General features: G+C 42.5%; 1 protein-coding gene across 2 annotated transcripts in view; it reads right to left on the bottom strand.

Annotated features, from left to right (window-relative positions):
- Nucleotides 1-27,002, bottom strand: part of cdon (cell adhesion associated, oncogene regulated) — a 42,973-nt gene that overhangs the window by 2,070 nt on the left and 13,901 nt on the right. For both annotated transcript variants that reach the window (XM_061681914.1, XM_061681915.1), the window contains exons 2-18: nt 25,442-25,581; nt 23,258-23,536; nt 22,009-22,155; nt 21,767-21,910; nt 20,235-20,528; nt 19,854-20,126; nt 16,237-16,493; nt 15,028-15,202; nt 13,485-13,604; nt 12,389-12,592; nt 10,289-10,470; nt 8,149-8,254; nt 6,366-6,488; nt 5,712-5,903; nt 4,324-4,598; nt 4,034-4,113; nt 165-451 (exon numbers count right to left, since the gene is read on the bottom strand). In XM_061681914.1, coding sequence (XP_061537898.1) covers nt 165-451; nt 4,034-4,113; nt 4,324-4,598; nt 5,712-5,903; nt 6,366-6,488; nt 8,149-8,254; nt 10,289-10,470; nt 12,389-12,592; nt 13,485-13,604; nt 15,028-15,202; nt 16,237-16,493; nt 19,854-20,126; nt 20,235-20,528; nt 21,767-21,910; nt 22,009-22,155; nt 23,258-23,536; nt 25,442-25,514 — 3,211 coding nt within the window. In that variant the 5' untranslated portion in view covers nt 25,515-25,581. The remainder of the gene's footprint in view (nt 1-164; nt 452-4,033; nt 4,114-4,323; nt 4,599-5,711; nt 5,904-6,365; nt 6,489-8,148; nt 8,255-10,288; nt 10,471-12,388; nt 12,593-13,484; nt 13,605-15,027; nt 15,203-16,236; nt 16,494-19,853; nt 20,127-20,234; nt 20,529-21,766; nt 21,911-22,008; nt 22,156-23,257; nt 23,537-25,441; nt 25,582-27,002) is intronic.

Raw genomic sequence — 27,002 nt, 5'->3', positions numbered from 1 at the left:
ATATATTTAAGCTGTTTTTTTTAAGCTGTTGGAGATTTCATTTCATTAGTCTGTATTAATTATAATTATTTATTCATTTTATTTATTTTATTTTATTTTGGATATCAGTACTTCTTCTGTTAAATAATTGAATACAATTCAATTTAAAAAAATTAACGAATCACCTGTGTCGTCCGCCGGACAGTCTGTGTTGTCTCCGTCGAGACAACATGAACGTTGCGAAGGCGACGACTCTCGGTGCTCGTCGGGGGTGTGCGCCGCGTCGAGGTCGTCGATGGCGGCCTGACGCTCGCCCGCTGGGCCGCCGGACGGAGGGCGGCGGTGGCGGCACGGAGACGACTCCGCCCGGCCCAGAGGAACCATCTCCAGACCGTCCTGCTGGCAGGACGCCACTCGGTGCATGAGGGGAAGCGTCCCACCTGGTAGTACGCCATTGGTCTTGTTGTAACACCTGGAAAGCCGCACAGAGACGCATATTTTCACGTTGACTCAAAGTTTAAATGCAAATATATTGTACTTAAAAGTTAAATACAACTGAGCTGCACTTAACAAATGTATTGTACTGGATTAAAAAAAAGTTCAAGACACTGTAACATTATGCACGCTTTGAATATTTAGTGATTCTTATCCTGCTCGACAAACTGGGAATGTTGTGAACTCCTGTTTCGATAAAAGTATTGAGAAAAATAAATGTAGAAGACTTCCAAACCAAATTACTTTGTTCCCTCGCCACTTCGCGCGTCACATTTTGCGGCTTCAGTGCTTTGCGGGTTTTTCCAAAATATTCATCAAAAAATAAAAATGAAAAATACAGCCACATCAGCAGGCATATTGTGGAGAGACGCGTTGTTTCATGTTGATGCACGAGAGAGAAGGTTTCCCTGCATGCCAAACAAAGAAATGAGTTCACTCAGAGGCTTTATACATGCCTGCACTGTACTGTACATGCCACGGGCACTCATACAAGGCGCGTGATTGGTTCCCGGCGCGACATCGACCAATGAGATCACGAGTGGATTTATCCCGTGAGCTGATTGGCTGCAGATCATCGCAGCCTCACCCAGCAACTTCCCTTGTTATGTCTCGCCAGTCTCGTCCACGCTGTTGACTGTCTCGCATACTGTATCTTAGTGTTGTGTTCGTGATAACTTTTTTTGTTCAAGCGATAACGTTTTTTTAATTAGTTAAGCCCTTACAATGCCGCCTAAGCTCTGTGCCCCTGCAAAAGCTTCCTCTGGGGCGCCCAAGAGGAAGAAGAAGATGATGACCATCAGTGCCTCCAGCAGAAGAGTCTCCGAGTGAACCTAAAGGCTCTACGAGTCAAGTGAGAGCCTCTCCAACGGAAGCCTCTTCGCCACTCTCAAAAGGCAATGTTGATGAATGTTAATTACCGGATACGTTTTTATAATTAAAGATTTATTTAGAAATACGTGTACTGTTGTACACCTTTCGCGGGGGGTTCTGGTCCCCATTAACCGTGAAAAACGAGGGATCACTGTACAACCAAATTCTTAACTATCAATTACGGGATAAATTGTCTTTTCAATATCAATTTAATGGCATGCTACTACGGTAATCTGAATGTTCAACACCTGTTTCAGTGACTGTATTGACCAAAAATAATATTGCGAAGAGGAGTTAATAATGAGAATGTTCTGAACCGCTTTTTTTTTTGACAATATTGACCAAAAATGGTGCATTCAGGAGTTACCGTATCAAACCGAATACTTCATAATCAATTATGCATTTCTTTCTTTCCTTATTCCTAGGACGGGATGCTAGTCTGCTCGTCTAAATGCTCTTTACTCCTGTTTCCTTGCAAATATTCTTCACTCTTCCAGTAGTCTCCACAATGTAAACAACATAATGCAAAACAGGCATGCTGATTTACTAATAAAAAATAGTAAACACAGTATCTATACTTTTTTTTTTTTTTTTTTAAATACAGCAGTAGAAATGGTCCTTAGCTGCTAAGTGTCAGTCTGTGGGTTGCTGACCAGCAGCCGTTGTGTTTATGTTCAAATCCACAGGAGCGTCCTTGCGTATTACGACACTTTATAAACCCTAAGAGCCGACATGAAAGCTTGAATATTGTAATACCATGTAAAGAGTAGCATCGAGTTTCGCCACGCTTCCTGCTATCGGAACAAGGCTCTACCCTGACCGTAATCCTGGTTTTCTTTCCTGCCTGCATACATAAATAAACAGGAGGCTCATCAGCGTGGCTCGTGTGCCGGCTGGGTGAACACAGGGTAAACTGTGATGCCGCCGAGTCTTGAGCACATGAGCAGGAGCAGCCTGCGAATGTGGATCGCAAAAAAAAAAAAATGAAGGCAGTTGGACTCGCTCCCGAAGACACACTATGTGACAAAGTCCTAAACAAACCACCGCAAATGGACTACAGTGCTTGATGGAAAAGTCATCGGGCAGGGAAATGAAAGGGAAAGCTTCTTAAGCAGGTGCTGATCGGCTGCTTAGTAAAATCCTGATCCTAACACTTAGCCTAGACTTACCCCTGATTTTCTAACCCGGACCCTAGTCCTAATAGTAACTAATTAGCTGTAAGTAACTCTAAATCGAGTCACTGATGGTGTAGTGGTCCATTCGCCTGACTTTGGTGCGGGCAGTGTGGGTTCAGTTCCCACTCAGTGATGGTGTGAATGTGAGTGCGGATGGTTGTCCGTGTCTATATGTGCCCTGCGACTGACTGGCGACCAGTTCAGGGTGAAGTCCGCCTTTCGCCCAAAGTCAGCTGGGATAGGCTCCAGCGCCCCGTGACCCTAACCAAGATAAGCGGTGTTGAAAATGGATGGATGGATGGATAACTCTAAATCTCTTAATCCTAATCTGAACCTGAATCCAAACCCAAATCCTAACCCTAACCCCATAAAAGAATGAAGAGTTCAAACACAAAAGCAGACATCTCCATTTTTTTGTGAATTGATTAGAATGATTTTTTTTTCTGGTTCCAGGTTAAATATATTAATGTTTATTTAGGGTATTCTAAATTATTATACATTATTTGATGTCATCGCAAAACCAGAACCCCCCACCCCTCCAGAAAAAAAAAGTCTTCAGAAACAGACAACTCCAAAATGTTCACATAACTATAAAATTACATTGAAATGGTAGGTATTATTCTTTGTGAATAAAGAATAATTACAGGTGATCTTACTAGAACTACAGTCTCTTGAACCAATCCCTCACCTTCACTCAAATTAACCCTTAATCCTAACTCTTCAAAGGGAGCGATAAAGCACATTGATTGCACAGACTCAGTTATCTTCGTCATTGCTGCTTTCCTCAAGATCTTGTCGACCCATTTGAATGCGACCAACATAGGCTTCCTTGTAGAAACTGCATACTTGACACTAAGGCCGATCTCACCCACTGATGATTTTTATGACATAGTCTCTCAGACTATGTCACCCAATTATCATAGTTTACGCTGACGTTCAAGCACAATCAAAGCTATATTATCAACGAATTAACAAGAAATAAAGAGTTATAAAGAGTTTATGATGACTTATTGTAATATGTATGGGCTAGTGATTGGCTTCAATAGAGCTGAAGCTACAGCAGGAAAATGTGTTTGGCATCTGCCGGTTTCTTTTTGAGGAGTTTTTCTGAGGAGTTGTTTGGTTTTGCACGTTAAGGAAATACAAATTCGTGATAGGCAGTCTGCTAGTATGTGAGGCTAAATTTTTGTATGACTGGCGCTTGTTGGCTTTTGCGCTGGAACTCGTTGACTGTTGAACTCGTTGACCTCAATGTATTATAACATGATTCAAATTAAGACCAGTAAGGAGGCTAAATGATCTACTATACATCCCATTCAACATACATGCTCATGTATTGTTTAATAGGGTTGTTGAATATTGCATTGTACGACACATAAAGAGTTCCACAAGGCTCCATTCTCTTCCCACTACAGCAGACAAATAATTGTTTCGACTTCAGCCAAGTTGAACATCTTATGCCATTTAAAATCAATAATGTTCTTGCATGACCATATTACCACTTGTAAACGTACCTGTTATTGTTGCACAGGTTCTGACAGCTCATACAGTCTGAAGATTCCAACTGGGGAAGAGCTGTATACATGCCGCCTCCCTACAAATAAAACTGTGTTCAGTGTGGAGGGAGACATCAAGGGCAGTGGTTCTCAAACTGGTGTCCGGAAAATAATTTGCAGTAAATGATTGTTTTATTATTTTTAAAAATGTGCATACCTGCAAAAGGCTTGGTTTTTTTTTAGATTATAGTTTGAGAACCCCTGATTTAGAGTACAGTAGAGGAGCATCATGGGAGTCCCGCACTCACATTGTGGTGGTGGTGAGGGTATGGCAGGGTGCCGTCGTGGCCGTGCGTGTGTCCGCCCGGGTAGAGGTTGCCGTTGCCGTTGTGTAGTGGCAGGCCGTTGGGATGTTTGTGGTGCAGGTGGTGGCACCCCGGGGGCAACATGCCGCCGCCCCCGCTGTGCCCGTAGCCACCATGGATGCCGCCATTCAGGCGGCCGGTGCCTGCCAAAGCAGTGTACTCCAAAACGTGTCCGTTCATGTCTGCCGGCTGGTACAAGTAACCTGGAGGGTCGTATTCTGCAGCAGGAAATACAAGGAGTTCCACAAGGCTCATTTCTAGTCCTATGACATTTCCCATTCGTTTTTTGTATCGCTTTCCCAAACAAGATGTATAGCAGTGAACCTCTATCAATTATTTGGGGCTGCAACGAACAATTATTTTAATAATCGAGGAGTGCTGGGATAGGCTCCAGCACGCCCGCGACCCTGGTGAGGAGAAGTGGTACGGAAAATGGACGGATGGATGGATTAATCTGTTGATTTTTTTTTTTTTTTAGATTAACCGATGAATAAGCTTAAAATTTTTTGGGGAAATGTCAGAAATCAGAAAATGCACAAACATAAATTGATTATGATTCAGTTACTGGTTTGGTCCATCGTAACAATAAATTAAATAGGCAGAGATGCTGATAATTGTTTTCCAAAGTAAAATACATTTGCAAATGTATTATGTTGATGAAACACTAATATAATCAGGCTGTTTTATTATTATAATACATCTAATTATTAATACTTACTGTTTAGAGGCTCAAATTCAGAGGATTTGGACAATTTTAAGTTACACAAGGTTAAAATCATTACCGATAATTTTGATTATAAATGAGTTGTTGATTAATCGATTCATTTTTGCACAATTGTTATTATTTATTCTTATATATTTTTTAATTGTTTTATTCTGGGCGGCGCGGTGGATTACTGGTTAGAGCGCCTGCCTCACAGTTCTGAGGACCGGGGTTCAATCCCCGGCCCCGCCTGTGTGGAGTTTGCATGTTCTCCCCGTACCTGCGTGGGTTTTCTCCGGGCACTCCGGTTTCCTCCCACATCCCAAAAACATGCATGGTAGGTTGATTGACAACTCTAAATTGCCCGTAGGTGTGAATGTGAGTGCGAATGGTTGTTTGTTTGTATGTGCCCTGCGATTGGCTGACAACCAGTTCAGGGTGTACCCCGCCTCCTGCCCGATGATAGCTGAGATAGGCTCCAGCACGCCCGCGACCCTATTGAGAAGCGGCTCAGAAAATGGATGGATGGATGGATGTTTTATTCTGTTTATTTAAGGCAGCCACTGGTGTTTCGAAAAGACTCAATAAACAGTGGACATTTGGTGCTGCGTTTAACATAAACACTCACTGTTCATGTTGTTGTGCTGGCGGTTCTTCCAAAGGCACATGGCGATGAAGGACAGCAGGATGAGGACCATCACGCCCAGCACGCAGCCCACGATGAGGTACAGCAGCCCCCCGGGCGGGCCGGCAGGCTCCTGTGGGTGAGGCCATAGTGGCGTGACAGGCCGCTGACTGGGCGAGCCCGGAGACTGGCGAGCTGCGAGAGACCCCAGACAGAGAGACACTTTGGAATACGGTAAAAAAATGGACACTGCAGTATTATGACTACCTCTCCCCAAGAGGTGACATTTACAGTATATTGATACTTATATTTAGTTAGGGTCAAGGTCAAAGTCTGTTTAATTCGGTATGGACCTTGACCTGAAAGGTAGGCAAACTTTAGTGCTCAGGGGTAACATTTCATTTTTCTTATGAACAGATGGGCCAGGTAATTAAAAAAAAAAAAGTTCAAATGTGCAGGTAAAATATGAAAAATATTTATTTTTAAAAATTATACAAGTGTGTATATTTTATATATTTATTTGTATAAATTTCTATTCTGTCTTAAAATATTTTTTTTATTTTAGTAAATAAAATAATTTTAAATTTAATGATGTATAATAAATTAACCAAATATTTTAACCATTAAAAAGACTTTGCCTGTATGACCCGTTCTTACCTCTGGTCTCACAGATCATGACGTTGCTGTAGTCACTCTCGCCGCCGTCGTTGAAGCACTGCATCTTGATGTCGTACGATGTCTCAGCCTGCAAGTGACCAATCATGTGCCAGTCTTTCACACCTGAAAAGAGGGGTGGGGAGGAGGAGGAAGAAGAAGAAGAGTGAGCGGTGAATTCCTGGAAAGAGGGCGGCAGCGCTGGTGTTTCGAGGTGCTTTTAATCCCGTCTAATAACACTGTCATTATTTTTTCCACTTGGCTGAGGTCATGTTCCTTCATACACTCTTGTGCTCCCCAACTCCACATGCTAACAACTCACGTACACACATATACACACATACACGCACACACAAAAAAGACACACACTTACACACGCACACACACTCTTCTCTTGTCAGTCCCATGGGCCTTCACACAATTGCTGCACTCCAGCGCCATATATGGCAGCTTGTGTTTGTGCTGGCTCCACTCCAGTGTTAACACACACACACACACACACACACACACATGTGGATTTTTTTTAATTTTTTTTTATGTGATGTTGCGTTTCACATATGCATCTACAAAACAAACACGGAAAAAACATATGATCATCATCACCGTTCATTTCTTTTTCACTAAGAATACTACACTAAAAACAACCACAATGTACCCTACTATGTATCTTCTAGCTGCAGGCAGTGGATGAAAGCTCTGCCAAGTTGGAAAAATACAATTTCATCAATTGTTATTATTTATGGTTTTTTTCATATTATTGTGATGTTTTTATTGTTTTACTAATTTTTAACAATTTAGTGTATTTTTTAAATGTATTATTTAATATTTGTTATATTTTAATCTTATTTTTTTGTTTTCACTTATTTGTACTCATTTATGTTCTATTTGTAATTTATCTATTGATTTTGTAAGTCCTTTTTAAAAGTTATTTATGAATTCATTTAAATTATTTTCGTTAGTGTGATTTTTATTGATACACTGATGTTATTGTTTTTAAAAAAGGTTATTGTTTTTTATTTAATGATTTCATTACATTGTGTTCCTTGTTTAATTAATTTGTTATATTGATATACTTTACTTTATTATTATTTTTATTGTTTGATTTGTTATTGTTAAATTGTATTTTTATTAATTTATTTTAACTGGTTTCGTTCATGTGATATTTTTTGATATACATATTTTTAGCATTATTAAATTGTTTCTTTTATTGTTTTATGTTATTCTAATTTAGGTTATTTATTTATTTATTAATCTTACATTCTATGAAACATTTATTTTATTATCCAGCCATCCATTTTCTGAGCCGCTTCTCCTCACTAGGGTCGCGGGCGTGCAGGAGCCTATACCAGCTATCATCGGGCAGGAGCCGGGGTACACCCTGAACTGGTTGCCAGCCAATCGCAGGGCACACATAAACAAACAAACATTCGCACTCACATTCACACCTACGGGCAATTTAGAGTTGTCAATCAACCTACCATGCATGTTTTTGGGATGTGGGAGGAAACTGGAGTTCCCGGAGAAAACCCACGCAAGCACGGGGAGAACATGCAAACTCCACACAGACGGGCCGGGGCTTGAACCCCGGTCCTCAGAACTGTGAGGCAAACGCTCTAGTTTTTTTCTGACATTATTGCAAAAGTCTCTCTAGGCTGGTTGACATGAGGTCCAAAATTGACTTCACCTTAAGTCATCGCTAAACTTAACATGAAGCTCTTAACTTTTTTGACCTGAAGTTAAAGTAGAGAGGTTAAGACCTCCCCTCCCCTTTAATATGTCAACACACCTTCCACCACATCGCGCTTGTAGTCACTGTCGTTGTCGCTGTCAGTGGGCCGGTAGTAGATGTAGAAACCTTGGATGGGAGTGTTGTTGTTACTTGAGGGACTGTACTGAAAACGGAGAAAAAAAAAAAAAAACAGCATGGTTACATTAAACCACAATTATCCCCCCCCCCCAAGCAGCTAATGGAGCGGCTCGCTATCGGCTGTCTGTTCTCTGATTGCGCGGAAGTCGACGAGATAATGAGAGGCTGAGGTTACGGAAAAGGCGGCAATTATCTGCGCCCATCTGCACTTTAAAGTTTGCGCGATATGAATTGATGGCTGTGAGAACGAGCGTTTCGATATCAACACGATCCCCACAGAGTCGGCCACTTAGCCAGGAAGTCACTGTGCATTTTGTCATTTTCAAACGGCTTCTATTAAGCATTACATACTCTTTGCAAGTAATGTACTTGTTTTTGCAGGTGCTAATCTCGCGCCTGTATCAAGGCCATTCACCTCTATCTTACTTCTGTTCCTAATTTTAGTATGTATGATCCTTTTTTTTTTTTTTTACTCTTTCACTGTTTTGAGATGGCCCTTCAAACACTAACATGTGCAACATTTCCGCAAAAACTTGAACAAAGGTGGTAGAAACAGTGACAGTTTCAAGCTCCCTCTTCAACACAGTTACCACTGTCCCATAAAAAATGGCACATAGGGATGGAACAATTACCGTAATTTCTTGTGTATAATGCGCACCCATGTATAATACAGAGCCCCAAAGTTGACCTAAAAAATTCTGGAAAACCCTTCTACCTATGTATAATGTATTTTTACAATGCGCGATTTTGCTTCTACCCATATGATCAAAACATGAAGTATTTGTATTTTTTTTTGTTTTTTTTAAATAATTATAATGTTAAGCACTTTATTTGAACATGTAAAACTTTATTTTTATTTACTTGCTCTTATTTAGAAATTCACAGTCCTACTTTCATTTCGTAAATGAGAAAACACACAGTTGTGCTCATATGTTTGATTACCCAGGCAGAATTTGTAAGATGGGTACAATTCTTTAAATAAAACATTAAGGGCCAGACGAAATACATTTAATTTTATTTTAATGGGATTCAAATTAAACTGTCAAGCATTTCAGAAAAGCATTATCATTAAACAAAACATAACCATAAAGAAATTAATGATGGTTGTCGTTCAGTCATCAGTTGTATTTAAAAAAAACTATATTTCACAAATTCTGCTAGGGTATGTATACTTATGAGCACAACTGTACATATGTGCAGTCATACGTACCCCTGTCATATTGGCTACACGTTTTTCATAGCCTCTAGGTGGTGGTGGCATATTAGAATGAAAGTGTACAACTTTTTCCTAACCTCTAGATGGAGGAATACATTTATAAAATATGAAAGTTTTCATTTTCCCCTTTAGCTATGTATAATGTGTACTGTTGACAATTTTTTTGGGGGGGGGGAAATGTGCATTAAACATGAGAAATTACGGTAAACGAACAAGTCAAATAACTCAATTACAAAAAAAAAGTCAAAGCAAAGCACAATCTCTTCCTCAAAGCACATTCATCCACGAGCAGCTACTACTGACGCCCAAGCACTCAACAGTACGCAATGGTTAGCCAGTCGCTAACCTGAGCTCAGACCAGTCAACTCTACACGGTCATTCACTGACTCCTACGTCACTCACCAGGCCAGGCCGTACCTTTTAAAGCCACACACACTCCAAGTCAGATATCATAGTACGGAACGTGAGGCTGGCGAACCCAACCTGCGCCTCACATGCAAATTTTGTTGATTAATAATGCCAAATAATTTTTTATCCGAATAATCGTTTCTAAAAGCAATAGATAGCTGCAGCCCTAATGGTATGCACAGCTTCACAGTTTCAAGATTCCCACGACTACCACCATTTTAGCGGACATGGAAATTTGACCCGGAATAGCCTCACTGTACACAAATATTGAGCAACTGCCAAAACAATGACATTTATAAAAATAGTCATTTTTGCCATATTTTGGGTGAATTAAGGTAAAAAATACATCAAATTTCTCATGGTCACCTTATAGCGGCCTTCGTCCAACTTTTCAAGACAAGCACACCCTATGTACACGTAATAAGGCGTACTCACAGTCCAACGTAGCATGATCTGCGTGTCGCTGATGGCGTCGGTAGCGGAGATGTGCGGTCCCACCACGGGCCGGTCGGCCATGCGGGGACTGGCTTGCGGCACCTGGTACGGCCTTGACGCCATGCTGTGAGGACTCTCGCCATATAAATTCATCGCCGCCACGCGGAACCTGTAGGTGGCGCCTGAGAGACGGTGGATAAAAACAAGTAGAAGTTAAAAAAAAATGTCCACATTTCAGCCGACAAGAAACTCTACTTTACACCTGTGTTGTTTCACAAGAGTAAACAAAGAATGTTAATTGAAGACAATATCTTTTTTCCCAGTTCATCTTATTTGATAAAGATTTAATTTCTAATTTTTCAAGTTGATGTGATATTGTTGGGCAATATCTGAATTTGGCATGCCTATTTTTTATTTTGGTCTATTAGAGGCACGGTGGTCGACTGGTTAGAGCGTCAGCCTCACAGTTCTGAGGACCCGGGTTCAATCCCCGGCCCCGCCTGTGTGGAGTTTGCATGTTCTCCCGGTGCCTGCATGGGTTTTCTCCGGGCACTCGGGTTTCCTCCCACATCCCAAAAACATGCATGGTAGGTTAATTGAAAACTCTAAATTGCCCGTAGGTGTGAATGTGAGTGCAAATGGTTGTTTGTTTGTATGTGCCCTGCGATTGGCTGGCAACCAGTTCAGGGTGTACCCCGCCTCCTGCCTGATGATAGCTGGGATAGGCTCCAGCACGCCCGCGACCCTTGTGAGGATAAGCGGCTCAGAAAATGGATGGATGGATGGATGGATGGTCTATTGGACATTTATGCTCCGATGAGAAAAACAATAAATCAGAAGTTACTCACCACTTACTCAGTAATTAAGTATTTTGTTCACTTAATATTTAATGTTACCCAAGTTACAGTAATTATGTGGCGGACAACCTTTTACTTTTACTCAAGTCATTATTCTAGTGTAATAGTACTTTTACTTGAGTAAAAAACTGTAATGATACAGTATCATTGCAGTTTTATTCTCACAACTTTTTGACTATGGTAGTTATGTGAGGCTTGGACTCCGCCAAGGCTGCCCTTTGTCACCGATTCTGTTCATAACTTTTATGGACAGAATTTCTAGGCGCAGCCGAGGCGCTAGGGGGTCCAGTTTGGTGGCCTCAGTCTTGCATCTCTGCTTTTTGCTGATGATGTGGTTCTGTTGACTTCATCAAGCTGTGACCTCCAACTCTCATTGGAGCAGTTCGCAGCCGAGTGTGAAGCGGCTGGGATGAGAATCAGCACCTCCAAATCTGAGTCCATGGTCCTCAGTTGGAAAAGGGTGGCGTGCCCGCTCCAGGTCGGGAATGAGATCCTGCCCCAAGTGGAGGAGTTCAAGTATCTTGCAGTCTTGTTCACGAGTGAGGGAAGAATGGAACGGGAGATTGACAGGCGGATCGGTGCAGCGTCTGCAGTGATGCGGACTTTGTATCGATCCGTTGTGGTAAAGAAGGAACTAAGCCGAAAGGCGAAGCTCTCGATTTACCGGTCGATCTACGTTCCTACCCTCACCCATGGTCACGAGCTGTGGGTCGGATACAAAAGGCGGAAATGAGTTTCCTCCGCAGGGTGTCCGGGCTCTCCCTTAGAGACAGGGTGAGAAGCTTGTTCATCCGGGAGGATCTCAGAGTAGAGCCGCTGCTCCTTCACATCGAGAGGAGCCAGATGAGGTGGCTGGGGCATCTGATTCGGATGCCTCCCGGACTCCTCCCTGGTGAGGTGCTCCGGGCACGTCCTACCGGGAGGAGACCCCGGGGACGGCCCAGGACACGCTGGAGAGACTACGTCTTTCGGCTGGCCTGGGAACGCCTCGGGATCCCCCCGGAAGAGTGGATGAAGTGGCTGGGGAGAGGTAAGTCTGGGCATCCCTGCTAAAGCTACTGCCCCCGCGACCCGACCTCGGATAAGCGGTAGAAAATGGATGGATGGATGGATGGATGGTAGTTATGTTTATTTGGCATTAGGATTATGAGGGGTTTCCTTGGAAAACAACTTTCCCTGGACCCAAAAAGTTTGAGAACCCCTGCACTGAAGGCTAATCAATAGAAAACCATCGGAGGCTCACCAGGCTCCAGATTGCGAACTTCCACCGACAACTTGAGCGGCGAGATGTTGTCGGCCGCCACTCCCCACTCGGCGCTGCGGCTGCGCTTGTACTCCACGCGGAATGCCGTGATGGGAGAGCCGCCGTTGGCTCTGGGGATCCAGGTGACGTAGACGGAGCTCTCGGTGGCCATGGAAATGGTGGGCCGGTCGGGAGCCTCGGGCACTGCAATTTGAAGACGAGAAGATGTGTGAACCTTTGAACTGCGTGGCCGCATCCCGACATCACGGAAAGCATGGAAGGAAGGAACTAGGAGGAAGCGGAAAGGATAAATCACAGGAGGAATGTGTACTTACAGCACCAGCTGAGAGCCCCAGTTAGACAGGCCAAAAAGGAGAGAAGGGTTAGTGAAAGGTTAAGTAAGTTTTATCACCACATCCATGCACTTTATATTATTGTACTTTAAAAAACAAAGTCATGACATAATAAACAGAACATAAAGAAATGTTTTTTTGTTGCTTCATTCATTGGACATTGTGCTGCTCCTTCTGGTGTGTGCGCTTCGGCCACCTGGGGCCAGTATATACAGACTTATGGATATACATGGAGAAGTCGTAGCTCCTCAGTAAGCCACTGTAATATCAGTTGCTCTTCACAGAGGATAAAGAATACATGCCGGTGAGTATTGTTATATTATCTGTCTACATTATGTGTTAGCACTAAGCTCGTGGACTTAAAGGCTATGATGTGTGGTTGTTTTAAATACACTACATATGATTCTTTCTGTTTTATGATTAGTTTGACAGTAAACATTGTTCACTAAAATTCACTGCCGCTATACAGCGCTTGTATCTCAAATTTCTGATCACTAATCAAAGGAAAATAATCGTCTGGACGATTGCTCGTGTATGGAAAAACTTGTAAGTTGGCTCATTTGTATCTTGAGGCACCACTGTAAACAACAACTAGAAATCATCCATACAGCCACAAAAAAGGCACGCTCAATCGTGTCATGTGATTATAAGATCGTACCTCTTGCCATTTATTCATGAAAGCCGGCTACCACTTTGCACAACATAAACAAATAGACTCAAAGAATCAACATTCCGCACTTTACCTCTGTCGTGGATCACCACTCCGAAGTGCGTATTGGGCGTTTTGTCCTCGGGTGCTTTGGGCGGCATCAGTACGACGGGAGGCTTGTTCGAGGGATTCTTGTTGGACGAGGCGCTCTTTTCTGTAAGAGAGGCGAGGCGTAAGCAGGAAGCAAAACAAAGTCCCACACATCTTCCCAGTTGCCCTGCCATACTATATTTTACTCATTTATCTCATTTTATAATGGGATATTTGAGTTATTGTATATAATGCAATTAAACCTAAAACAAACAATTTTACATGTATATTTTTTCATTTTATGTCATACATTATCAAAATGATTTAGTGTATATATTTTACATACACAATTGAACTTTAAGGCCATAGTAACGGAAGCGGAACGTTTGAGGCCAGGTCAACAGTAAATTGACATAAACGAGGATGAGTACACTTTTCTAGGCGTTTTCAGTGATTAACTTCTTTTTACACTCGTTAAAATGACCCCACTTTGACCACGAAATGGATTATTCCCTATCTGCTATTATTTGCTATGGGGAAAAACTTGTTCCCAGCAAGCTGAGACTGAGGGAGTTGTTCTTTCCCGACAGTGAATGGAGACACGTCCTGACAAAGGATGACTGGAAATGTAATAAAGCGGGGACACTGGACTAAACTAAATACAAAGCTCTTTTGTGGACGACTCGGATATTTCCCAGCAAAGGAGGCGTCCAATTTGGAAGGTGTCACGTCCCCGGCGGCATCCTACAATCATATCCGCACTCGCAAACTACTGCAATGCCGCATACTTTGGACTCGTTTTCCGGCTGTGGTCAAGTATTTTTCTTGAGATGCACAGCCATTTGTGCTTGGTTTAGAAAAAAAAAAAGAAAAAAAGTTAAAAACAGCATTTCTCCACTTATTGATGCAAATAACAACAAAAGCTCACTCACGAATTACCCAATATGTTTGAAAATACATTCACAAGATAACCTGTACTAGCCCCACAAGGGGCAAATTTCATACTACTACTCCTAGTACTAACAGTAATACTATGGTTCCCACTAATACCTGTCTTATTACTAGTGGTACTATTACTGTTCCTACTAGTACTTATACTATTCCTACTACTACTATGACGACTACTTTTCCTCCTACCAGTCCTACTTTTCATACTACTGCTACTATTATTTCTACTCCTGCTGCTGCTTTTCCTCCTCCTCCTATGATTCCTACAATTACTAGTACCTTTTCTATTACCAGTACTACTTTTCCACCTCCACCTACTACTTTTTTCCTACGATTACTACTTTTCCTACGACTACAATTTGTCCTCCTCCTTCTACTAGTATTTTCCTACTACTACCTGTACTACTTTTCATACTACTAGTATTCCTACTACTATTACTTCATCTTAAAATAATGCTCCCACTAGTATTACTACTTTTCCTTCTACCACTATTCATACTACTTTTACAACTACTAAAAATATTACTAATCTTATTACTACTACTCCTGCTTTTCCTGCTACTAAAACCACCAAGACTACTACCACCACTATTATGTACCTTTTCCAGTGCGAAAGGTGAGCATGGCCGGCTGGCCCTCACCCGCCGAGCTCCGGGCCACCATGAGCACCTCGTACAGACTGGACGCCTCCAGCTCGGAGAGACGCAGAGAGCGCTCGCTGCCGGGCACTCGCACCGTCAGCCAGCTCTCCATCACCGTGGCCATCTCATCCACCTGAGTGACGAGGAAGGATATAAACGCCCATTTACAACCTTTGAACAGGAATGAGCATCAACACAATGAGCATCTAAGGCGGTGGTGGGCAAAGTATGGCCCGCTTCGTTCTTTAATCCGACCCACAGAGTATAAACATGATCAAGAGTCATAAAAATCTGTTTATTCCTTTATCCCGTTATATAATTGGTTCATTGTATTATTGTAAATGATACAATTAAAACAGTTTTAGAGTTACATGTTCAACATTTTTTATTTATTTTATTAAATAATTAGTTAATTGTAACACAATGTATTATTCCACAATTTAAAATTAGATGACTTTTTAATATGTATTTATTTTATATTTATATATATTATTTAAGCATTGCAACAACTGTAATAATACAATTAACACACTTTAATGTAGACACATTTAACATATATTTATTTCACCAAGTAATTTTTTTCATTAATTAGAATTAAAGGTTCTATAAATACTACAATTTAAAATGAGATTGTTTTAATTTTCTAATGTATTATTTTATTATAAACTATCATTTTTGGCTCATAATAATTTTAAAATGTATTAACAAAATAAAGAATTTTACATATATATCAAACAAATTTCTATCTAATTCACTTAATAATTTGTCAATTAATTATATATACTACAGTTTGAGTTTATTAAGTTTATTGGTAACCAGTCAACAAATATTGCATACAAGTAAGCAATATTAAACAAACATCACATACATACATATAAAAAAAAAAATCAGTTTCTTTCATTTAATAAAAGGTTGATTAATTGTAATAAAACTAATTATGAATAATACAATTGAGAGTGAACCATTATTTTATTATTTAAGTAATCTATTCAATATATTTTATATACACAACTACTTTTTATTAAATGTCATCTACAATTGACCACACATATCTGTCCGTTTAAAAAATCTAATGTGGCCTTTGAGCACATAAATTTATTCTTCAGCTTTTGTTTGTGTTTCTTTTTTAAGATATGACTACAGAAGGGCAACAGTAATGCAACTCACCTTACGATATTTGACAAAATAGGCGTTGATGGGGCTCCCGCCATCAGGCCCCGCCCTCCACTCCAGGTCGTACACGTCGGGTTTGTGAGTCTGGGGCGGGCTGGTGATGATAGGCGCGTCGGGCGTGAGACGGTCGCCGCCCCCCTCGGACGGCGGCTCGCCCGCGTCCTCTTCTTCCTCCGTCAGGACGCTCTCGCTGCCCTCGTCGCTCTGCATGGGCGGCAGCGAGGGCCAAACGTCGATGTCGGAGTTCAGTTCTGGGAGAGGAAAATTGGAAAGATATATTTTTTTTAATTGTAACCACAACACACATTCGGTCCGACAGTGGTCCTTAAACTGGGGTCGGGGAGCCGCAACTTTCGTAACTTGCATCATTTTTAAAAGGTGCATACCTATATGCGGATGTGGACCGGAGGTCTAATAAAACAAATATAGTCTACCAGGGTTGGGCATTTAACTTTGCGGGGCCGTGAGAGAAACTGGAACGGTTATCGAGGGCCACGCCAAAATGCTAACCTCAATTGTGTTCCATATTAATTTAATGTATTCACACAGTGGCAGTAACTTACAAGTTTAATTTGTTCAGTGCCCATGCTCGTAACTGTTAAAATTGAAGGGACGTTGTAATTTGGGTTCAGATTTTTTGGCAAAATGAAAATTATACCATATTTAAAAAGAAATAGTTAGTAGAAAACACATTTTATTTGCATCGGTGGGCCAAATCTGGCCCTTAGGATGGTTTGAAGACAAAGAGCTGTCTAAGTACGGTGACCTTCAGATCACTCTAACATAATTTGTCAGAAACAATGTGTGTGTGTGTGCCCGCGCGTGTGTGCTACACTTTGCAAAGTAAACAGGCAGGGAGCTGGTAACACTAAACCCGATTCCCAGGAACGCCGCCAGCTAACACACATTCCATACGCTGGCCATTAAAATAGTGGCAAGAGAATCATCTGTACGTAGTCGTGACGCTGACGCACCAGAGGAAAAACGTCAAGGAAACGATGCCAACATAAAACAAACTCTTTTAAAGAAAATAATCGGAACAAAGCCATGACGGATTCCCAACAAAAATGTGATGTACAGTAGTGCCTTGAGATACAAGATTAATTTGTTCTGTGATCACATTCATAACTGAAAACAACCATAGCTCAAATCATGTTTTTCCAATGCAATGATTGGAAATGCCATAATTATTAGAATGTGTTAATGAGGAAAAACAGCACTTCATAGTGTCATAGTGTTGTACTTTATAAAAACATTCAGTAACGACCTAATTAAATGGAATTTAAAAGAATGAAACAGTTTTTGTCACAATGCATCAATTGAGTGGCCATTGTGCTGCTCTTTCTAGTGTGCGCGCCTTGGCCACCTGAGGGCAATATAAGACAGATGGATATACTGTTTTATGAGACATCTCAACTCCTACAGGTCATCAGTACGGCACTAATATTAGTTGTTCTTCGCAGAGGATAAAGAATATATGACTGTGAATACTTTTATATTGTCTGTCTATGTGTTATCACATGTAGGCATGTTGCTACACTGTTTGTGCTCAATCTGTTGCTTAAAGATTTTGCATCGCAACGTAGATGCTATTTAGCATTAGCATTAAGCTGGGGGAGAGTTGTTGTTGTTTTACACAAAGTGTAATTCTCTTTGTTGTATTTTCAGTTTGACAGTAAACTTCAACTGGGAGTGTTATAAACAACTTCAAACCTCTTTGAAGAACTGTTCACTACTTGCCAAAGTGATGCTTACCTGTATTGTGTAATTAGTTAAGTTTAGTTCACTGCCACCATAGAGCGCTCGTATCACAAGTCTGTGCTCGCAAGTCAAAGCAAAAAAAATCGTCCAAATGACCATTCGCATCTCGGGAAAAGTCAAATCACTCTTATCTCAAGGCACCACTGTAATGTGAACACCGTTTGATGATGAACTTTGGAAAGTTCATCATCAATGATGAACTACTACGTCTATGATGAAACATAGACGCAGTAGACCAAATTAGAATGTAATGCGCAGTATCCCACCATGTTCATAAACTGTCACACGAAACAGCTACCATACACCCTAGCTTGCAGCGAGAAACGTGACAAAATACGGCTAGAGGTGGCAAAACGCACACCAAGTGTAACAGAACGTGATAAAATTGTGAGATGCCGTGGAGATACGTATGCTTCCCCTCCCGCTACGGACTTCTTCCAAGTTTAGTTATGCGCTATATCGTTTGCTCATCCCGTCCCCTGGTATTGTTTCACGTCTGGCCCGTTTTGTCCATTGTGGTCTGCAACGTGATTGCCGTAGCCGCCGGGAACATAGCGTAACGGCGCCTAAGGTACAAATGTGGTCTACAACATTTTTCATCATCCTCCTGTTTGGGTACAGGCCACAGCGGCTGATTATCAAAGAGCTGAAGCCACATATTTTGCAAACGGCTTGACAAAAACTCTCTCTCTGAGATCAGTAAGAAATTGAACAACAGACTTCACGGCAAAAATTGTCATTAAAAGAAAAAAGTAATGTAATGAGGAATATATTACTTAATTTAAGTCCCACTCAAATTCTTAAAATTGTATTTATACCACTTACACAAATAATATTATATTTCGTATTGCAAGGCAAACTTACTCATAACCAGGAATAAAATCCCAATACGCATTTATAACACCTTATTCAGATTTTTAAGGAATTCAATGCTTAGAGCAAGTAAAATGTTCGTACAAGAAGAACTAAAGTATCTTAGCAGATTTGAGATATGGTAAGATTTGAGTTTTTGCAGTGTTGCTGTCCGAGTGGAATGTTTTGGGGGGTGCTGGCTAAGTTCACTAGCTGGTACCTCCCAACACAAACGCCCTTATCAGCTTCACGTGCTTTCTGGTTGCATCTTCCAGTGGAAACACGATGCAGGGATGGATGGAGGAGTGGACGGAGGAGTGGACGGAGGAGTGGGAGGACGCCACGACGTAAATACAAGGCGGTTGTGTACCACGTTGACAGCCGGGTGGTCTGCTCCCAGTCCTAACCCCTCATGGCTACTCCTCGCATTCCAGCGTCCGTGGGGGCTTATCCCCGGGCGGCATGCACAAAGCTCACTCTCACGATCCAGCTCAGAAAAGGAGGGCGGCCTTGGCGCAATCCCGCCCGCCCCCCTCCCCCAAAACGTGAGGACTCCCTCCAGCCATCCACAACTTAACTCTTTCGTTTGTAGCTTCTCTTTATTTTCGCTGAGCAAGTCACTGTGTAAGTGACCCAAAACAACTTTTAACATGCAAGTGGAGGCTTTTTGAGCCTCAGCATTATCCATACAAACCAAAGTCACCCAACACAGCAGCTTCAAATGAAAATGGCTGACGTCCTGTTCAATTCGAGTATGGGTCCTTGAGTCTTTTTTGTATGTCCTCTTATGATGGACATGTCCGCCCAATTTCGTGTTCATCGGTGTACCTGGCATCGGAGGCTGATTTATGATGATCATTTCAAGGCTTCACCATGAAAAAGTGGGTTCAAGGGACCCATTTGTTATTTGTATTTTGTACTCAAAATGACACATCAATCGTATAATTGCTTACATACCCTAAGACCACAATTAATGTTTCTAAGACGATTAAACGTACCCGAGTGCACCCTCAGCATTCCCGACGACTGCGCTGATCCGACGCCGTTGTCCAGCAGACATTGGTACAGGCCTTGGTCCAGCGGCACCACACCTGCGATGACAAGCTGGCCTCCGGAGACCCGAACGCGGTGCGAGGGGACCACGGGCTCACCGTTGAACAGCCAGGTGACGTTGGGGGCGGGGTTTCCAGCGGCACTGCAACTGAAATGAATGGTGGAGCCGGGAGAGGCACGCTGCAGGTCGGTGAGGCCCTCCAAGATGGATGCGGGTTCTGCAAGGGGGGCGTGGGGGAGATTCCTATAAGACTTATACGACAGTGGTTTCAAATTTTGGGTCCACAATCCATTATTTGGTGATCCACAAAACAAAAGTTCCTCACCAAGAACATCGACGGTATAGCTGGCACTCATAACCGTCCCTTGCTCGCTCTCAACCGCGCAGACGTACACCCCGGCGTTGTCCGGCGTCACGTTAACAAATTCCAGATTACCATGCAGGCTTTGCAGCGAATGCCCCAGTTGGACACGTTTGCCATTCTTGAACCACGTGGATGACGGCGCCGGACTTGCAGAAATGACGCACTCCAACGTGTACGACTGGGCCTGCTGCAGTGTCACATTCACAGGGCCGGTAGGGTAAACTATCCTCAATGGAGAGGAGGGGGAGTCTGCAGCTAAGTAGAAAAGAAGAGAATAACCCTGTATTAGTCTCGTAATGGGGAAGGTTCAGTATACAGAAGTACATTTGAACAGCAGCAAGAATAGTCAGCTGCATTAAATGTGGCAACTCTACACGAATAACATACTTAATACTCTATATGTACGTGTAAATGGACAAGTGAAGGTGAATAAAGAGACACTACACATACACACAAGTGAATGTGAACTGCCACAAGACTAGTCAGCAGTCTTATATGTGGCAAATGCACATAAATACATAAATAGGAAATGCAGTTGTGAATGTAATAATAACAAAATAAAAAATACCAATCATAATGAATACTATGTAAGGAGATGTGAGCAAAAAGGCAGCCACAATAATCAGCGGCATTGTATGAGGCAACTCCACATGAATAAATATTACTGCATATATGCACATGCGAATAGCAAACCTTTGATCGTAAACCGAAGGGAATGTGAACAGCAGCAAATATAGTCATCAACATTGTATATAGCAACTGTACATGAACAAAGAAATACAATATATGTATGTGTGAACAGGAGCTGTACATGAATTCAAAGGTGCTATTTATAAACAAGTGAATGTGAACTGCAGTAAGAATAATCAGTAGCATGGAATGTAGTAACTGTACATGAATAAATACTATATATGCTGGTGTAAATGTAAAATGTACATGAATAATGAACACTGTATACAGTAAGCAGATAGACCAGAAAGTCGGGAAGAATAGTCAGTAGCATTATGCTTGTGAATATTCTCATTCACACAGGTCATTTCGTTCTTAGGGCATTGAATCGATCGCAATCAGAACAGTCCAGTTGCGATCGAGTCAATGCCCTGAGAATCAGCACCATTGGATGGAACAACTGCATATGAAAAAATAAATATGATCCATGCGCATGAGAGTGGAAAAGTGTACGTGAACAAATACAAATGATATATTAGAAAAAAAACACTGCATGTGAACAGCAGCAAGAATATTCAGCAGCGTTGTCTGTAGCCAAAACACTACATGGATCACTACAGTAAATACAATAGTCTATAGTGGATAAGGAGTTGTGATTAAAACAAACCCCAGCAACAATAACTATCAGCATATATTCATGAAGACATAATAAATAAACAGAATAATACAATACAAAACTATGCACACTAAAAAAAGCAGCAAGACTAGTCAGCAGCACTATATGCGACTTGCATGAATAACTGAGGAATTACAATGGAACTTACGTCGGACCAAAAGTTTGGTACCATGGGTCTGCGTGACGGTTTCCTCCGTGACGGGATTGTATGAGCCACACTTGTAAACACCCTGATGATGCGCAGAGACGGACAGGAACTGGAGGTTGCCGGACGGAAGAACTAAATAGCCGTCTAAAAAGAGACACGGACGAATTCAGCTGGTGAACGACAAGTTGGAATTTGATGTAAAATTCCAAAAGGGAAAAAAAAAAGAAAAATAAATGACGAACCTGTGGACGCCTCCACGTGCTCGCCTCGCAATCGTAGCCTGGGGAAGGCTGGCGGAACGCTACGGGGCAGAGGACACTCGATGATTGCTGCGCTGCCTTCCTGGACGGACAGCGTGCGCCGCCGGCTGTCTTGGTACTCCGAGATCTCTGCGGGGTCCAAAAGAGAGTGGAACGTTAGGAAGTGGCGAGTGCTGTTATGACGGTGACACGGAAAACTCAAAGGCTCATTAAGGATGTCAAACCTCCTTTGGCTTCCTTCCCGTTGCCAGTCAGCGGCAGGCATCCTTGCTCCTTTCTAAAAGCAACTTCCTGACTTGCCTAGTTGCCTCATTGCTTTAATGCAGTGGTGGAACGCAACAAATTACAAATACATTGTTACTTAAGTAGTCGTATGTGTACTCTGAATTTTACCCGAATTCTACCCCCCACCCACACACACACACATACACAGTAGTATTCCTGTGTTGATGTGAGCTTTTAAGGGGTGTGGCCTAATAAGAACATGCAGGCGCTGCTATCACTCAACTTGGCTGTTTACGACACGGTTTAATTAATGTGAACATTTGATCCATGCTCCTTGCGAGTGTTTTCATTTTGTACTTGTCTGTTTGACTGTTGGGCTGCAACCAACGATAATTTTAATAATCGAATAATCTGTCGATTACTTATTCGATTCATCAATGAATCAGATTTTTTAAAATATCCTCTTAAATTTCCATCCCTTTATTAAAAAAAGTAGGCCATCATTTCAAATTGACAGTGCAGAAATGCACAAACATAAATTGATTCTGATTCCGTTACTGGTTTAGGTAGGACCGTAACGTCTGAAAATAGGCAACAATGGTTGTAGTAAAAGATGAGGTTTGCAAATGTCTTGTTTTGATGAAACAAAGATAATCAGTCTGTTTTATTATAATAACAGATATAATTATTCAGATTTACTTGTGAGCGTCTGAAATTCTGAGGATTTGGACAATTTTAAGTTAAACAAGGTCTCTAAACGATTAATCGATTATCAGAATCTGTTTGAATTTAATGAATTTGATAATTGACGAGTTGTCGATTAATCATGGCACTGCTATTTTGACTGCTTTTCCCCAGCTGCATTGGCGACTGTGGATCTCCTTTTCTTCCCACTTCAATTGGGTCAGTACTTCTCCTTTTACCAGTGTTTTTTTTTTTTTTTTTTTGTACTTAGCATGTGAGCGGTTTTGCCACCTCTGCTTTAACGGCAGGGAATCCCACGTACCTGCCAGGGCCACGCGTGCGTACCGGCTGGCGACGGCCAGCCCGTGGTCCGAGCGCACCACGCACTGGTAGACGCCGGCGTGGGCACGCTGCAGGGAGGCGATGGTGAGCGTCTCGCCATTCAGCTCCACGCCGGGCAGGGTGTCGGCGAGCAGTGGTGCACCTCGGAAGCGCCAGGAAAGCGCCGCCGACGGGGGGTTGACGGCACAGCGCAAGTGAGCCACCGAACCCGGACTCTGCACCAGGGAGGCGGGCTCAGAGCGAAAAGATGGATATTGAACTGAGGAGGGAAAGAGAGTGGATGATGAATAGAGGGAGAAAAACCACGTTTCCGCCAATCCTGACATGTGATGCGCATGTAGGCGGGATGGCCATGGTTCCATGTCAGCTTCGTAAATAGACATCAGTAGAAGAGGAAGTTGCCACAGTAAACCAGTGGTTCTCAAACTAGGGTCCCTGGTCCACAGGGGTCTACGCGCCAGAACTTTGAGATCCGCCAGATGATTTGAAACAAAGGATTATCCATCCGTCCATCAATCCATTTTCTGTACTGCTTATCCACACAAAAGTCGTGGGCGTGCTGGAGCCTTTCCACAGCTAATTTCGGGCGAGAGACGGGGTGCACCCTGAACTGGTCGCCAGTCAATCGCAGGCCACATATAACCAAACGCTCCACCATCAATCCAGTCCCCAAGAAACCTACAATCTCGGGTCTGAATGACTACAGGCCTGTCGCCTTGACATCTGTGGTCATGAAGTCCTTTGAACATCTCGTGCTGGACCACCTCAAGAGCGTCACGGGTCCCCTGCTGGACCCCCTGCAGTTTGCCTACCGAGCAAACAGGTCTGCGGATGATGCAGTCAACATGGGACTGCACTTCATCCGAGAACACCTAAGGGCAATTTAGAGTCTTCAATCAACCTACCATGCATGTTTTTGGGAAGTGGGAGGAAACCGGAGTGCCCAGAGAAAATCCACGCATGCACGGGAAGAACATGCAAATTCCACACAGGCGGGGCCGGGATTTGAATCCCGGTCCTCAGAACTATGAGGCAAATGTGCTAACCAGTCGGTCACCGTGCCGCCCACAAAGGATTATGTTACATTTAAAAAAGTGTACATATAGAGACCGTCGGCCAAAAAATCAAACATACTAAACCAATTACTCCTCCCTTACTTTGCTTTGAATCACAAACAAACCGTGTTCTTTTACAGGACAGTGTTCCCTCGCTATATCACGGTTCACTTACTGCAGATTCAGTACATTGCGGATTTTTTTTCCATATTCATATCGTGTACAATTTGCCAATCAACCTAGCATGCGTGTTTTTGGGATGTGGGAGGAAACCGGAGTACCCGGAGAAAACCTGTGCAGGCACAGGGAGAACATGCAAACTCCACACAGACGAGGCCGGATTTGAACACGTGTCCTCGGAACTGTGAGGCAGATGTGCTAACAAGTCGTCCACCATGCCGCCTTGACAGCTACAGATTGACTATTTTTGCAACCAAATAACTTAACTGGGTTAACAGTACGACTTGGTGTCAACATGGTTAAAGAGTTTTCTAAAGGAAGTCAGTTTAGAAGGAAGTAACAAGTACTGTTCAATGTTGCACTGTCACACGTAAAGCACGCAAAGACGTGAGTGGGAAGTTTTACTTTGCTGCCGTGAAAGTAACAAACATACAGGTACACTGCTTTATCCTCAAATGAACCCCTTCACAAAGTACTACTGGAATTGGAAGTCGTAAAATTTTGAATCATCCAACCAAACCTTTGGCGCAAAATATTTGTCTCTTAAAAGTCGCACAAACATTTTGACGACCGAAGGTGAGCTGAGGTCTCGCATGATGTCACCTCAAGGAGCAACGGAACCACTGCACCATAGAAAACTAAATGGTAGTGAGGTACAGCGTGTAGATTAGATTAGATTAGATAGAGGTAGGTAGGTAGATAGATAGATAGATAGATAGATAGATAGATAGATAGATAGATAGATAGATAGATAGATAGATAGATAGATAGATAGATAGATAGATAGATAGATAGATAGATAGATAGATAGATAGATAGATAGATAGATGACAAGCTGGCTAGGTAGCTTTGATGGTGTACAATTTGGTGCTTACCCCAATTAGGGGTGGCGGAGCTTTGGTGGAGTTAACTTACAGAAAGTAACTTACGATTGCAGCTGATGAGCAGGGAGTGGCTGAGACACAGCACAGTGGACAGGAAGACCCTGAGGCCACTGTCCATGGCGCCCTCGGACCCCTGCCAGCGGCCGTGATTGCCCGGCGTGCACGCCCTCCTCTGATTGGCCAACCTGGTAGAGGAGGAGGAGCAAGAAAAAGAAAAACACATCAAACACCAGCTTGTCGTCACGGTGACGAAAGGAAACAATAGAGAACATCTCTCTAATCCTCTTCACATCGCACCACTTGACCCTCTCTTCGCACCCCCTGGAGCAGGGATGTCCACATTTTTTCCACTTCGGGCCACATACAGAAAACTGGAATGATGAGCAGGGCCCACTTTACATTGTGTTTATGAAACATCCATCATCCATTTTCCAATCCAGGGATGGGCAACTTCAACGAAGCACAGAGTCACAATTGTTCATCAGCTCAACCAGGGAGCCACAAAGGACCGCACACTTCCTAACCAGATATATGACAAAAATGCCATTTTAAATAAGGACAAAATATGTGTATATGTCTGTTTTTTTTTTTTTTTTTTTTTTTATTGCACCAATGCACAGCAGAGTATCTTCATATATGTCATGCTCAAATGTATCTATAAAAGATCCAAGGGCTCTCATACATAAAAATTACTTTTCAAACATAGCACAACACTACTTAACAGCAAACCAACATCAAGCGCAAGAACTCATGTTGTTCATTTTTCCCCACAAAAATCAACAAATTCAAAATGTTGGTGCAGTTAGCTCCGTGACCTGGTATTTCCTCACCTGGATGCTCTTTGCCCATCCTCCGCCTTTCGATATGATATTTCTTAACTAGTATGCGCGTGAGTGTGTGTGTGTCGTAGGTCGATACAAGATACTTTTTTAACATGTATGTGTGTGTTTGTGTGCGTGTCTGTGTCCTTGTGGACAAGTGGAGGGAGGCGTTGATTTTAATTCATGTAAAACACTTTGAGTTGCATTTTATCCTGGGTGGGACCCAGAACTGGTCGGCACCCTATCACAGGGCACATATACAGAAACATTCCCACCAATGGGGGGTGGGGGATAGTGTAAAATAATATGACACAAGACTTTGGACACCTATGTGATGGAGTGCCTGTGGAGGGAGTGTGCAACCTCTCTCTTCATATCACTCTCTTGTCACACCACTCTGCCTCCTCATAGGTTCACTCTAGCCTGACGTCCTTCACTGGCTGGACCAGTCAAAAAAAGGGGACGTGATTAGGAGCATTCCTCCATATTTTTCAAGCACACCCCCGCCTACATCTCTTCCTCCTCTTCCTCTTTCCAAGAGTAATGCAGGCCAGGCTTTGATCGCGGGGTTCCTCCTCGGTAACCAGGGCTTGAGCCCCACAATGGCCGCCCAGCTGTGATATTGATGCCTATGCTTCAGCGGAAGAGCCGAGCCAAGGGGGCAAATTAAAAAGATGAGGAGTGTGGGGTTAGGGTCCTACAGGCGAGGTGGGTGCGGAAGCTAAACTAAGGAAATGTATTTAGCAAAATTTAATCCGTTCAATATTAATAGTGACTGTGATTTG

Source organism: Phycodurus eques, chromosome 7, assembly GCF_024500275.1.
Source record: "Phycodurus eques isolate BA_2022a chromosome 7, UOR_Pequ_1.1, whole genome shotgun sequence".
Lineage (NCBI taxonomy): Eukaryota > Metazoa > Chordata > Actinopteri > Syngnathiformes > Syngnathidae > Phycodurus > Phycodurus eques.
This window is presented reverse-complemented; position numbering and strand designations above follow the sequence as displayed.